At 47.7% G+C, this 15400-nt stretch overlaps 1 protein-coding gene across 1 annotated transcript in view; it reads left to right on the top strand.

The window, feature by feature from the left end:
- The window catches only part of KIF9 (kinesin family member 9), a 53490-nt gene that overhangs the window by 26528 nt on the left and 11562 nt on the right, over nucleotides 1–15400 (top strand). The window contains exons 15-17 of the mRNA XM_014596095.2: nucleotides 473–563; nucleotides 3682–3815; nucleotides 11544–11735. Of these exons, the coding sequence (XP_014451581.2) occupies nucleotides 473–563; nucleotides 3682–3815; nucleotides 11544–11735 (417 nt within the window). The remainder of the gene's footprint in view (nucleotides 1–472; nucleotides 564–3681; nucleotides 3816–11543; nucleotides 11736–15400) is intronic.

The following is a 15400-nucleotide window of genomic DNA, read 5'->3' as shown; positions in this document are numbered from 1 at the left end:
GGGGTTGAACTAGGTGAGTTCTGGAGGTCCCTTCCACCCAGCGTCCCTCTGATTTTATGATTTTTTTGCATGGATTTTATTCCCGAGGAACTCTTTTATGGGACTAAAATAAACCAAGAGCCAGTCCGCTAATGGCAATTCCAGCACTGAAACCCTCTGACATCATGTTATTTGGGCCATACAAACAGTCCTGTCAGTATTTAAAATGCCATTAAGAAGTATAAATGTGCAAAAGAGGTTTGAGGGACAGCGTGGAAGAAAGTAGTAAGGAGGAAGCTGGAAAAGGTGACAATAGGTGGAGAAAGGAAGGTGGCTTGAGACGGTCGCGGTCAGCAGCTGGGGGAGCAGGAGGTGATGAGGTCGAAGGTGATGGGGGGATTCTGGCCTTCTGAAGTATGATATTTCTGCAAGCTCTGGCATGTTTAAAACTTCTCTTGGAATACAATAATAAGGTTCTGTTATCTCCCCCTAGCCAACAAGAGCAAGAAGTGGAAGCCAGGTTACACACCAAGTACATCCTGATAGACAAGAATGACTACACAGCCATTAATGCTGCTCAGAAGGTAGGGCTTGGGTCTTGACCTGCCTCCCAGAAGTCATCCTAATCTACCTGGCATGAACCACTGAAATCTGAGGCTGTGAGGTACCATGGTCATGGCCCTACCGAGAGTTCGTACAGAGCTGCATCTTGTCGGTGAAGCTGCCTCAGTTTATGCTAGTATTGGTCTGTGGCTCAGTGCCTTGACAGGGTACTTTATAAAACAGAAAAAAGGAGAATATAATCATCTCACTAGATCAGCCGTATCTTTCTGTGTGCATACCAGTCCGTCTGTCTGTTATAAAATACAGGGCTAGATCCTCCTCTTGGCACTGCTGGGGTGACCTGAAGGAGTCATAGATTCATAGATTCATAGATGTTAGGGTCGGAAGGGACCTCAATAGATCATCGAGTCCGACCCCCTGCATTGGCAGGAAAGAGTGCTGGGTCTAAATGACCCCAGCTAGATACTCGTCTAACCTCCTCTTGAAGACCCCCAGGGTAGGGGAGAGCACCACCTCCCTTGGGAGCCCGTTCCAGACCTTGGCCACTCGAACTGTGAAGAAGTTCTTCCTAATGTCCAGTCTAAATCTGCTCTCTGCTAGCTTGTGGCCATTGTTTCTTGTAACCCCCGGGGGCGCCTTGGTGAATAAATCCTCACCAATTCCCTTCTGTGCCCCCGTGATGAACTTACAGGCAGCCACAAGGTTGCCTCTCAACCTTCTCTTGCGGAGGCTGAAAAGGTCCAGGTGCCCCAGTCTCTCCTCGTAGGGCTTGGTCTGCAGGCCCTTGACCATACGAGTGGCCCTTCTCTGGACCCTCTCCAGGTTATCCGCATCCTTCTTGAATTGCGGCGCCCAGAATTGCACGCAGTACTCCAGCTGCAGTCTGACCAGCGCCCGATAGAGGGGAAGTATCACCTCCCTGGACCTATTCGTCATGCATCTGCTGATGCATGATAAAGTGCCATTGGCTTTTCTGATGGCTTCGTCACACTGCCGGCTCATGTTCATCTTGGAGTCCACTAGGACTCTGAGATCCCTTTCCACCTCTGTGCCACCCAGCAGGTCATTCCCTAGGCTGTAGGTGTGCTGGACATTTTTCCTCCCTAGGTGCAGCACTTTGCATTTCTCCTTGTTGAACTGCATCCTGTTGTTTTCTGCCCACTTGTCCAACCTATCCAGGTCTGCCTGCAGCTGTTCCCTGCCCTCTGGCGTGTCCACTTCTCCCCGTAGCTTTGTGTCATCCGCAAACTTGGACAGAGTACATTTGACTCCCTCGTCCAAGTCGCTGATGAAGACATTGAAGAGTATTGGTCCAAGGACCGAGCCCTGCGGGACCCCACTGCCCACACCCTTCCAGGTCGAGACCGACCCATCCACCACGACTCTTTGGGTGCGACCCTCTAGCCAATTCGCCACCCACCGGACTGTGCAGTCATCCACATCACAGCCTCTTAACTTGTTCACCAGTATGGGGTGGGATACCGTATCGAAGGCCTTCCTGAAGTCTAAGTATACGACATCCACCCCTCCTCCTGTGTCCAGGCGTTTCGTAACCTGGTCATAGAAAGAGACTAGATTGGTCAGGCACGATCTGCCCGCCACAAACCCGTGCTGGTTTCCCCTCAGCATAATTTGCCCTGCCGGGCTCTCACAAATGTGAGCCTTGATAATTTTTTCAAAGACTTTACCAAGGATGGAGGTGAGACTGACTGGCCTATAGTTGCCCGGGTCCTCCTTCCTCCCCTTTTTGAAAATGGGGACCACGTTAGCCCTTTTCCAGTCCTCCGGGACTTGGCCCGTGCACCACGAGCGTTCGAATATTCCCGCCAGTGGCTCTGCAGTGATGTCGGCCAGTGCCTTCAGCACCCTCGGATGGAGCCCATTCGGGCCTGCCGACTTAAAGGCATCCAGTTCCTCCAAATGACTCTGCACCACCTCAGGGTCTACGTATGGCAGCCTGGTGCCTTGCTGCTGCCTCTCTACAACCCCAGTGAGAGACTTGTCGTGCCCCTCGCTTAGGAACACTGAGGCAAAGAACTCGTTGAGGAGTTCAGCCTTGTCCCCCCTATCTGTCACCAATTGTTTCTGCCCATTTAGCAGGGGTCCTATTCCTCCCTGGGCCTTCCTTTTACTCCCTATATATCTAAAAAACAATTTCTTGTTGTCTTTTACTTGGGTTGCCAGCCTCAGCTCCATGGTAGCTTTGGCCCGCCTAACTGCCTCCCTACAAGCACGACTGCCTCCCTACAAGCACGGGAGGCAGTCATGCTTCATGAGTCTTTCATGAACAAAATACGCTGATGTGGATTTGCACCCATAATTGAGAGTATAAATCATTTTTCACTCTCAGTCTGTGACGGGATTGTAAACGTGCCACAGGCTGACAGTGAAAAGTATTTATCCTTTAAGTAATCAATAATGCAGTACTTATGTGTTATTCTAATTCCATTCCAATTCAAATTCCTCTAGATACTCTGACATCTCTGGAAGAAAGCGGTAATAGAAGTGCAAAGTAATAGTATAATATAGCACAATCTTCAGGCAGGCCTAACTCTAAGCTTTAATTTGAATCTGAATTGGAACGCAAAAAGGAAACGTGCTCGGATATCTGCGCTGAGCGATCCCATGAGCTAAGCAGGCTGTTGGGTCACTGACAGAAATAAGTTTTTCTTACGAAATCCTCAGGTGCTGAAAGAAAAAATCCCATAGTGCGATATTCTTTGACGTTACAGACACCGTGATCATGGTGAGACTTGTGGTATTTGTGATATGTAAGAGGAATGCATTTTGGGATATCAATGATGATACGATAGGAGTAAGTAAAGCTTGGAGAAATATATTTTTAAATTTAATGTAAACCTACTTCTGTGATATAAGACCTAGCCTTATCCATAGCCTGGCTAGTGAGAGCATTCGGTATAGGAATATGAGGATAACAATAGTTTCATTTTTTCCCTTAAGCTTCATTTTTAAGGCAAAGTTTTCCAAAAAATGCCACAAGCTGTGTGTGGATTTATTCCCTTAGATAATGAAATAGGACAGAATAACTGCTGTGAATGGACTGTTTAGTTTTCACAGGCTGGGCACCTCTAAGAGTAATATGTATCTATCCTCATCTTCTTTCCTTCTTATTTGTAGGCTGGCCTCGTTGATGCAGACGGTCATCTGGTGGGGGAATTGGATGGACAAGGGTTTGGGATTGGAATTGCCCCTTACTTATCCAAGCAGGGCGTGAGGAGAGCAAAAGCCAGAAGAGCCAAAGAGCTGGTCAGGTGAGCTAGCTTATAAACAGTTGTTCCTTCCCGTTCTGGGTCCTGGTGGTGTGGTAGCTGTGATAATCCAGGGATACGAGAGAAAAAAGTTATGTGAGGTGAAGTAATTTTTTTTGTTGGACCAACTTACGTAGCTTTGTGCCAAGATGGAATACCTCAACATGTGACATTTAAAATGGGAAATTCATAGCATGAAGAAATAGAAGCCAAATGAAAAAGCAACATCTGCTGCCTAAGCTTCAGAAAAACTGAGACACTACCTCCTTTACTTAACCTACCTAAAGCAATCAGTTTAAACAAGGAGTCATCACATATTCCCATCAATTGAAAGAAAAAGAAGAAAAACACCCAGAAACATGCCTAATGTGGAGCAAACCCAGAACTGTTACTAGAAACACTTATGACAGCCATCCAACACACAACGTGGATATAACTAGTATGATGACAGCCACTTCACAGACAGTGGGACACCAAACCAGAAAGAAAGCAGGATACTGCCATCCACCACAACAGCATCACTCAGCACCATCAACTTCAACAACCCCTCATCCAGGATAACCAAACTGTCTGTATTCTCTGAAGACCTAAACTTCTGCCTGGACAGTCAACCTGATAATATGCCAGCGTATAGGAAATTAGAAGAATTTTTCTGCCAAGTAAGTGCTTCTTAAAAGAAGTCTGGACTCGAGACAAAGCCATTCCTAAACAGGTTTTCCCCATCGACAAACTCAAGAATAACACAACTCACGACTGGACACCCTGCCACAGTTGAAACTACAGGCAATCCTTGACTTACAACGTTTCACACTTACAACATTTGTAAATTGACACCCTGTTTCAACTTTATGACATCCGTTTCGACTTTACAATGCTTGTTCTGATGCACCGCCACGCCAGCGAGCAAGTTCACCGTGTTGCTCATCTCCCTGGAGAACATCCGTCCAAACTTCCTTGGACACTTTCTTTAAGAAAGCAGACGAGACTCCAGAAAAACCTCAGAAGACTCCAGCCAAGAGCCCTTCAAAAAGTCCAATCAAGAGCTTTTCAAAAAGTCAAGTGAGGTCACCTCAAAGAAGCCCTTCCAAATCAATGTGATTGCTATTTACAATATAAATACATTAATGTCGCTATATTACTCACCTATAATTGATCAAGTACAAAATTCTGGGGTATTTTCAATGAAAATAGGGTATCGGGTCTTGGTTCAGGAACGAATCCCCCATTTATAACATTGTTTTTTATGAGAAAATTGGTTCTGAGTTGCAACATTTCCACTTAAGATGCCGTTTTCAGGAACCAATTGTGTTATAAATCCAAGGACTGCCTGTACTACATTGGCTGCATCAGGGAAATTATCAACAGTGAAGTCCTCAACAAGCACAACCACTGCCACCAGCTCTTCCTTTCCGTTCCTAAGATCCAACCACTAAGCAGTGATCGAACCAGTAGGTAAATAGATCCATAACCCGCAAGAATGAATGACATCAAAAAGCGAATACGCCCTATTGCAAGCAGATCTGTAAAGCCCTCATGCCAGTATTCTCTCCTGAACTTGAAGACATCATCGAATCCCTACTCTGGCAGCTCTGAGATAAACCACACAATCTAATCCACTGTTCGCACCCCAGGATTGCTCTACATGCTCCCCGGGGTATACAGACAAGGAAAACTCTGGCCCATCCTTCACATCTAGCCATTCTCAAACCACTTACCACACAAGGCAAGTGTCGATCTAGATTAAACTTGAGTTCCTCCTCAGACTCTGCAGCATCAACTGTGTCCTTGAGAAACGGTGTCCTTGAGAACACCGTCTTTGCCAACATAGACATCACCAACCTACATACCATCTCCCACCATGGTGGCATCACAGCCTACCTACCCACAAGAGCATGGGCAACACATACACTTCCATCCCAACCTATTGCTGAACTCATCCATTTCATCCTCGTCCACAACAGCTTTACCTTCAAGAGGCATTTGCACCAAGTCATGAGCAGGAATATGGCTACCAAGATGCCTCTTTGTGATCTGCCTTGAGGAAGAATTTTTAGATACCACCAAACCTATGCTGTGTCTCCCATATGTAGATGATGGTTTCATCTTTTGGACCTACAACCTAGATGTTTCCATTGATTTCCACAGCAACTTCAGTGGCTTCTACTTTTTCATAGATTTCATGGACATTAGGGCTGGAAGGGACCTCGTAAGAGGCGACCTTGTGGCTGCCTATAAGTTCATCACAGGGGCACAGAAGGGAATTGGTGAGTATTTATTCACCAAGGCGCCCCCGGGGGTTACAAGAAACAATGGCCACAAGCTAGCAGAGAGCAGATTTAGATTGGACATTAGGAAGAACTTCTTCACAGTTCGAGTGGCCAAGGTCTGGAACGGGCTCCCAAGGGAGGTGGTGCTCTCCCCTACCCTGGGGGTCTTCAAGAGGAGGTTAGATGAGTATCTAGCTGGGGTCATCTAGACCCAGCACTCTTTCCTGCCTATGCAGGGGGTCGGACTCGATGATCTATTGAGGTCCCTTCCGACCCTAACATCTATGAATCTGTGAATCTATGAATCATCAGGTCCAGCCCCCTGCCCCAGGGGCAAGAAGTCAGCTGAGGTCAAAGGATCCCAGCAAGATAGACATCCAAATGTTTCTTAAAAGAGTCCAGAGTAGCTGCTTGCAGCACCTCTGGGGGGGAGTCTGTTCCAGGCCTTGGGGGCTCAGACAGTGAAGAAGTTTTTACTTATGTCCAACCTAAAACGGTCTTGGAGGAGTTTGTGACCATTCAACCTTGTCATCCCTTGAGGTGCTCTGGTGAACAGGCGTTCCCCCAGATCCTGATGCACACCTCTTATGTACTTGAGGGCTGCTACCAAGTCACCCCTGAGCCTGCATCTTTCCAGGCTGAAGAGTCCCATGGCTCTCAGCCTCTCTTCATAAGGCCTGCTCTCCTGTCCTCTGATCATGTGCATGGCTCTCCTCTGGACTCCCTCAAGCCTCGTCACGTCCTTCTTGAATTGTGGAGCCCAGAACTGGACGCAGTACTCCAGCTGCGGCCTCACCAAGGCTGAGTACAGTGGGAGGATGACATCCCGGGTCTTGCTCGAGATGCATCGGTAGATGCAAGCCAGAGTTTTGTTTGCTCTGTCAGCTGCGGTATCACATTGGTGGCTCACGTTCATCTTGTGGTCAGTCGTGACCCCCAAGTGTCTTTCGGTCGTGGTGCTAGCGAGTGCAGCGCTGCTGAGCCTATAAGGGTGACTGTGGGATTTTCCCCCCCGAGGTGGAGCACCTTGCATTTCTCCATATTGAATGCCATCAGGTTTTCATCTGCCCACCTTGCAACCTATCGAAGTCGGCCTGGATCACCAGCCTGTCCTCAAGTGTGGACACTCTCCCCCAAAGTTTGGTGTCATCAGCAAACTTAGCCAGTCTGCTTCTGACACCAGTGCCCAGATCATTTATGAAGACATTAAAGAGTACAGGTCCGAGAACGGCGCCTCGGGGGATACCACTGGTCACCGAGTGCCACACTGATTCAGTTCCATCGACCGCTCTCTGGGTCCGACCTCAGAGCTGGTTCCCCAGCCATCGGTCTGTAGTGTAATCGAGGCCACAGTTGGCCAATTTTTCTACGAGGACATCATGGGACACCAGGTCAAAGGCTTTTTTTAAGTCCAAATATATGACATCAACCTCTTCCCTTTTGTCCAGGTGATAGGTCACCTGGTCATAGAAGGAGATGAGATTGGTCAGGCAAGACCTACCCGTGCTGGCTATCCCTCAGGATGTTGCCTCCTGTTAGCCTGTCAAGAATGGTTTCTTTGATCATTTTTTCCAAGATCTTCCCAGGGATTGAGGTCAAACTGACTGGCCTGTAGTTTCCCAGGTCTTCTTTCCTCCTTTTCTTGAAGATGGGCATCACATTGGCCCTCTTCCAATCTTCAGGTTCTTCACCCGAGTGCCATGAGTTCTTGAATATCCTCGCCACTGGCTGCACTATGATGTCTGCCAGCTCCCTTAGCACTCTTGGGTGCAGTCTTTCGGGACCAGCTGATTTGTGGAGGTCCAGCCTCTCAAGATGCTCCCTCACAAGATCTACTCCAGTAGCGGGCATGTGTTCACCCTCATCCTCGTCATCCCACATCATATTAGGCAGGGAGGTCCCTTTGGGCTGGTGAAAAAATGATGCAAAGTCATCATTAAGCAGACTGGCTTTTTCCTGGGCCTCGGTCGTCAGCTGCCCCAATTGGTTTAGCAGGGGTCCAATGTTGCCCTTGTTTTTCTTCTGGCTCCCCACATATCTGAAGAAGGACTTTTTATCGTCCTTGATTCGTGTAGCCATTCTGTGTTCAGTCGCAGCCTTGGCTTTCCTAGTTCACTCCCTACAGGTGCGGACCAGTGCAACGTCCATCAGACTGACTGTGAAATGTTTGTACGCTAGCATCAGCTTCATAGACACCATGAGCAACATCACGAGTTGTACCATACAAACAATGCTGGACCAAAACTCCATGGACCACACTGCTTAACTCTGCAAAAGTATTAACCAGCCCAAACACAGCGAGAAAGCAGTGATTTATAGTCAGGTCCTCAATCACCACCAAGTCTAGTCTGAGAGAGATACCTATAACCTCCTCCCCAGCTCACCAGTTTAAACTCTGCCACTTCCCAACAGGGGCGCTTTGCCAGGGAAGCAGACTTTGTCTTCAAACGAGCCTTATGAATACTTGCATACATGAATACCTTGCCTAAACCTACTACAGTACAAAAAAGAAACCCCCCACTGATTATACATTCCTGATTGCCCTGTGCCATCCCACTGGAACATATATGAAATATTATCAAGCAGTTACAACCCATACTGGAACAAGAATATACCTTAAAAGACATTTTTCCTTCGTCTCCTCTTTCTGGCTTTCAAACAGGCCTTTGCCAAACTCACCCCCAGAAGCAAACCTGAAAGTGGCTAGCAAGCACCAAATGGAAGCAGACCTTGCCAAAAAAACAATGTAAAACCTGAAAATGTATCTCCAGCACAACTGGGATCAACACCGCCCACAGCAAAATCATCAGGATCGAGGCACCCAACACTTGCATCTCCCAGCACGTGACATACCTCATCCAGTGCACCAGATGCTCTTACGGAAACTTTGCCGGTGAAACCAAAGTACAGAAAAATGATAACGGACAGAAATGCCCACTCACCAGCGGCAGAACACTTGAAAGAAAATAACCACTCCAACTCTGACCATTGAGTCCTCGTCTTCAAAGGAAACCTGCACAATACCTTCAGAAGAGAGACCTGGGAACAGAAATTCACAGCTTTACTGGGCATCAAAGAGCATAAACTTGGCATAGACATCAGCTTTATGGACCATTATAACTTCTCTCTCTGCTACCTACTCATCGTATCTACTGGTGATAGCTGCCCACTTCTCTGTCATGGGGGCCAGTTGATTGACATACGTTCAAGCCAGAGCAGTTGTTCTAATTTCTGTTTAGCTTGGACTGTGACTGCTTTCTTAGACCTAATGAGGGTGCTTGAAACCTGAAATTTTCTCTCCCCCAAATACATAAGTCAGTCCAATAAAAGATATTTCTTTCCCTCACAAAACTTGCCGCTCCACTTTGGTCAGAGATCTTTTTTTTTGATAGCAGCCGTCAACTCCCTGCAGGGGTTTGCAAAGGGGATGGAGCTGGGCTGTTCTCAGTGGGAGCAGATGGCAGGACAAGGAGCAGTGGGCTCAAGTTGCAGCAAGAGAGGTTAAGGGTTGGATATTAGGACAAACTTTCTCACTAGGAGGGTGGTGAAGCACTGGAACGGGTTTCCCAGAGAGGTGGTGGACTCTCCATCCTTGGAGGTTTTAAGGAGTGGCTAGACCAAGCCTTGACTGGGATGATGTAGCTGGGGCCGGTCCTGCTTGGAGCAGGGGGTTGGACCAGATGTGACCTCCGGAGATCCCTTCTAACCCTCGTTGCCTGTGATTCTATGTTTCTTGCTCCACTCATAAAAATCTTCCATATATTAACAATATCTCATGTTTTTGGCAATAACCAGAGATTTATGGGCTATTTTACAGCCACTTTGCACAGATGGAAAGGGACCTAACGATGTCTGTGACTGTTTCAGTGCTAAAGTCTCCAGCATAGTGCTATGGGCAATGACACATGGTTGGGGCATCCTCATAAAGCCCAGAAGTGCCCATCACAGTGTGTCCTTGGGCAATCAGTGTCATCCGCCGGATTCATTCATTCCAAAAGTCTGGCCAAATTTGCAGTGAGCAGTTCTTTCCATGACTTACGTTCACTAAGAACCAACCATTTTTTGCTCAACCCAGAGCAACACAGACTACCTCCTCTGAAGAGCTTACAAGCTAAAAAGACAACACAGACCCCAAAACAGAAGGGCATGACAATGCCATGTCTTGATGTGCATTTAGGTAGGAGAGGATCTGCTAAATGGAAAGGAGAGGAAGGGGAGTGAAGGGGCAGGGGAAGGGGGATAGAGAGGCAGATGTTGAGTGACGCTGGAGTGAAGAATTTGAGAGGGAGGAGGAGGAAGGCCGGAGTAAATGATCTATTAGCACAGGGCAGAAGACCTCCTGTAGAACTGCAGACGTCTCCACGAAGTCCCCGCTCTGGCAGCTTCTGCAGTTGCTCTCGTTTGCTGGAGCCTCCGGCTGATTCATCCCTGAAGTGTCTCCCCATGTGGCAGGGAAGGACAGTCCTAGTTCCCCTACACTTTTGAGGGTCTCCCCTGCATAGTCCTAGGTTGGGGGCACAGTGGGGGTGGCCCTGGCTGGTGCCAGAGTATTTCTCCACACAGTAATGTAGTTTCTGTCCTCATCCACGTGATGTCACACTAAGTGTCCCACGGAGAACAGACTGGTGTCATCACTGAGCTCAGTTAAGTGAGACGACTCTTTTCTTAGACCAGTCTTCTTAAATTCAAGGCACCTCCCGTTAGGTTCGAGGCACCCCTTGTTAGACTCAAGGCACTGCTCAGCAAATGCCAGCTCTTCATTTTCACTTATTTTTTGACTACAAAAAAGTAATGGAGCAATTCTTGTGTTACAAATAACACAGAAAGATCAAGATGGGTCCGGGTGTCAAATAAATTCCTGTTTGAAATCTCTGGATTTATCTTGCGCACCTAAACAGTGCAAACTTTGTGCAGCACCCCACGGCACCCTTGCAAAGATCTCGAGGTACCCCAGGGTGCCACAGGACTCTGCTTGAGAATCACTGTCTTAAACTATACCTGAGGCTAGACTGAGTCTGCTGCACTCTGCGGGTGGATCATTGCCATTGAGGCTCAGCACAGGCCCGCTTGCCTGCTATGATTTGCTCTGAGCACATCGTTATGTAGTCAGTCTTTTCATCAACACGCTTTATGACACGGACAGCTTCAAAATCACGTGTGTGGACTCAACTGGGACAGCGTCTGACTATCTGGCTCCTACTGCACCCGCACAGCAAGTTGATTCTGCCGATGCTGATATTTCTACAGAGATTTAGATTCAGGGAGATCTGTCCAGTTTAGGAAGTAAGGTTGTGGGACAATAGGCATATAGGGCCTAATCCTGCCTCATTTAAGCTGGTAAAACTTTCCTCATTAACTAGTAGGCTTGGAGTCTGCCCTCTACTCCTCAAATCCTGTGGCACAGATTTTGGCATAAATTTCTTCTCATATGCATGAACTAACGGATAACTATGTTTCCTCCTAGCCTCACACCCAGGAAGGAAGGACTTTTGAGTTCAGGTTCTGCAAAAGACCTGGAGTCTTTTTCCATATCCAGAAGCCAACTAGTGACTGCAAACAAGGATCTGGACATGAAGGAGGGAAAGGAACAGGACGCGGCCAGTATTGAAACTCACCGCTCAGAGCCGGCGCCCAGAGAGGACTCCAACCGACCGAGGTAACTGCTCTTCTTAACTGGGGCAGGTTCTCCCTTAAAGGGCTCGGCTACCGTAGGACTCCATCAGTGCTGTTATCTGACCCTGTTAGCGTTGTTGGGGGGTTAGATATTACTGGCCACACCACGCTTCTTCAGTTCGGATGGTCTGTGCACATGCTATCAGGATACCGTCTCTGATGCCATGCCCCTAACGAGCTTTATTGCCAGAAAGAGCCCGCAGGCTTCGGTTCTTAGTAGCAAAAACTCAGCCAGGTTTATTGTCCACAAACAAGCCTGGGCACGCTAGCATCCGTGGCCTATGTGGTACACGGTGGAGAGCTGGGTCTTTGCAGACATAGTACGAGCATGAACATAACCATCAAACCCAGTCCAAAGTATTAAGGGCTCCCAAGCCCCTTTTTTATACACTGATCAAAACAATATTGTGTTTACAGCACACTCCTCCTAGTTTTCACCAAGTACTAAAACACGTTTAGGGGACATCATTTACATCCTGCTTCTCACCACGTAATACAACCTTCTCACCAGGTACGAACGCCTGTGGTCGGGTCACTCTGAACTTTGTTTTGATGTTCTGTGCTGTCTCATCAAGTCACGCTTTATCTGTTGGCCTTAGCTGCTCCTGTAAAAGTAACGAGCTACTTCCCCAGCACTTCTGTGCAAAGCACGTGTGGTAAGCCGAGTTCTGTATTCAGTTCATGCAGTTAGCAGGGCCTCCATATAATCTGCACATGCACTGACCAGTGGTTGCATTAATCATTACTCTAGCAAGGCCTACACCTACATGGGCAGTGTATGTCTGAGCACAGGATGTATTTGGGTAAAAAGCCATAGCCATTTGACATGATTCCTTGCTACAGAGTGGATCCAAAGATTCAGACCTGCTGGATCAGGAGTCATTCTGCATCTGAGGAAGTTACCTGGTAGTCGTGTCTGTGTAGACACACGTATGCTCAAAAGTGTTCTGGTGACCTGCCACCCACTTGCTCATCCTGCTTTGCTACTTCAGCTACCTGGTTTCTTATCTCTGTGGTGTCCACTGGTCTGGGGGCACAGTGACTACCTGTGGTTTCCTCATTTAAACACGGGATTCAGACAGAGTCTGCCTCTTGGGGCTTGCACGCTCTAGAGTCAACACCTGCATATTTTACCTGCTACCTTTGTGCCAGGTATGCTCATCATTCTTCCAGGCAGGCCAGGGCTGAGATCCTTGGCCCTCTCACCCTCTGGAAAGAGGGGAGGGCGTGGGAAGTCCCCACGCCCAGGCACAGAAACCAGAACATTTCTGAAGGAACGAAGTTGGCCAAAGCTAAAAGAGCTAGGGGTATTTAGCCCGGAGAAGAGAAGAATGAGGGGTGATCGGATCACAGTCTTCAAATACCTGAAGGGCGATTATAGAGAAGATGGAGACAGGCTTTTCTCTGTGGCTGTAGGGGACGGAAGTAGGAGCAATGGTCTCAAAAGGCAGCGAGGGAAATTTAGGCTGGAGTTAGGAAGAACTTTCTGACTATGAGGGTGGTCAGGACAGGCTGCCCCGAGAGGTTGTGGATTCTCCATGTTTGGAAACTTGCAGGAGCTTCATAGACAGACACTTGGCTGGGATGGTGCAGTCAGGGATGATCCTGCCTTGAGCAGGGGGCTGCACTAGATGACCCAGCCCTACTCTGATCCTACAATCCTGTACGAGGTCACAAATGGGATGCTGTGCAGTGGGCACTAAGGCACAGGACTTGAGGCTAGCCTACGTGCAGGACAAAGCTGGAAGAGTTGGACAGATTTTGGAACAAGACACCAGCCTTGAACTGCTGCATCTGCATCACACCAGACCCTGGCAACAGAGCAGAGGATGCCAGACAGCAGGACCGACTGTTCCTTGCATCGGGGTGTGATTGACAGTCAGGAGCTGTTTGCCTCTGAAACCTCACGCACCCGAGTCCTCATTGCCCATCGCTGGCCAGCCTCCTGACCCTGAGAGCACTTGAGCTGCTGAGGATAGCGGTAAGCATGACTGCATTTTTCTTTATGGTAAGAGAGTGTTACTGTGGACTGAGATACACAACTGGCATTTTGTTCCCTGTGCCGGCTGCTACCATCTTGAGCAGATGCGGGCAAGGACCCTCCCTGAATTCTGCTCTCCACCTGTTCAAAATGGCAGCTGTGGTTAGTGCAAACGCCTCTTCTTTCTCCTGATACCGTCTCCTGTCCTTTCAATCAAGCCAGACCTGTCTAGCTATACCCACTCCTCCAACACTAGTGCAGCCTCCTGCTTTGATGAAGGCCTCTTGCATGTGAACGATCCCACCCCTGCCCACTACCCTGGGTGCTCAGCTGCTTATCACACCAGATTCAAGAAATAATGGTCCCTCACTTGCCAAAGGCTTTATTGAGAGCCAAGCCTTGTATGCTTCTCTTACAAAGTATAGGCTGCATTCTCACTATGCAGGGAATGACTGCAGAAACTCAGTGCCATTTTGTCATGTTTAGTCTCATTATTAACATCTTATGAGGGCTTTTTTCTCATTAAAAGTTTGAAAGGCTTTGCTATATCAACATGAAGCTAAGAAAGGCTTTTGTAATATCAACAAAAATCCTAGAGAGTCTTTTCTGTATCCACCTAAGTCCTAGAAAGACTTTTCTTATACTAACAGAAATCTGAAGGGCTTTGTTAACAGTAAAAGCTTAATCAGCATGTTAAATTTACTATGACTCATATAGCAAGGATTATATTCAGTGAGCTGATATCTCACTTGGTGTAATTCTGTTATCTCGGGAGACAGACAGTTGCCTACTACTATAGCGGTAATATCTACAATACAAGAAGTCAGGACAGTGCAAAGCACAAGGCACAAGGACTGTTTTCTCCCTGTATGGCCAAAATGTGTTGCAAAACAGAGTCTAAGTTGCAGCAAACTGCAGGTATCCAGAAGGGATAGGAAACGGGGTTGTGGAGACAGAAAGTGCTCTGCAGCGCTATAACACTGCCAGACAGGGTTGCCTTTCCCCTGGTCTCCCAGTAGATGGTTGCCTCCTTCCAGCCATGCAGACTGTCCTGAAGCACCCTTCTGATGCAGAAGGGCCATGCTTGTCTTGCTGAGTTCTCTTTAGCCTGTATAAATCATTATTTTCATTCCTTTTTTGGTCACCTAGAGCTGGGGCATGTCCTCCAGTGTTATGATTAACTGAAGAAGTGCAAATGCAGCCCTTAGCTTGGTTTCATAGTGCCCCATTCACGGTGTTAATTAGATAAGTAGACACTGCACATGCAGCCTCCCTGAAATACAACACAGCAGCAAACCAGAAGGAAGACAACTTGATACCAGCTCAGCAGCACACCAGAGAAACTGGAAAAGAGCTTATCATCTCCAGGGTCTCACAGGACTAGAAAGAGGCTCTGGACACGGAAGCCCCAAACTGTGAATGCCTTAGCTTTGCTAACGTGGAAACCAAACAGCGAACAATAGCAGCTTCTTTCTTTTTTTGTCTTCTAGAGTTGGTAACTGCATTATCCAGACCCTTAAAGTCATTGGACTTAATCACCATCCAGTGTTTGGCAAACTTGAGGATAAAGACAAGGAGAACTGAAAAGGAAATGGTTGGGGAGCTCTCAGAGGTCTTTGCAGAGCATGGGAGGAGATTCAGGAACACTGCAATAAAAGGAGGACAGA

Source organism: Alligator mississippiensis, chromosome 5, assembly GCF_030867095.1.
Source record: "Alligator mississippiensis isolate rAllMis1 chromosome 5, rAllMis1, whole genome shotgun sequence".
Classification (NCBI taxonomy): Eukaryota; Metazoa; Chordata; order Crocodylia; family Alligatoridae; genus Alligator; species Alligator mississippiensis.
Note: the sequence above shows the minus strand (reverse complement) of the source record. Positions and strands in the feature narration are given on the sequence as shown.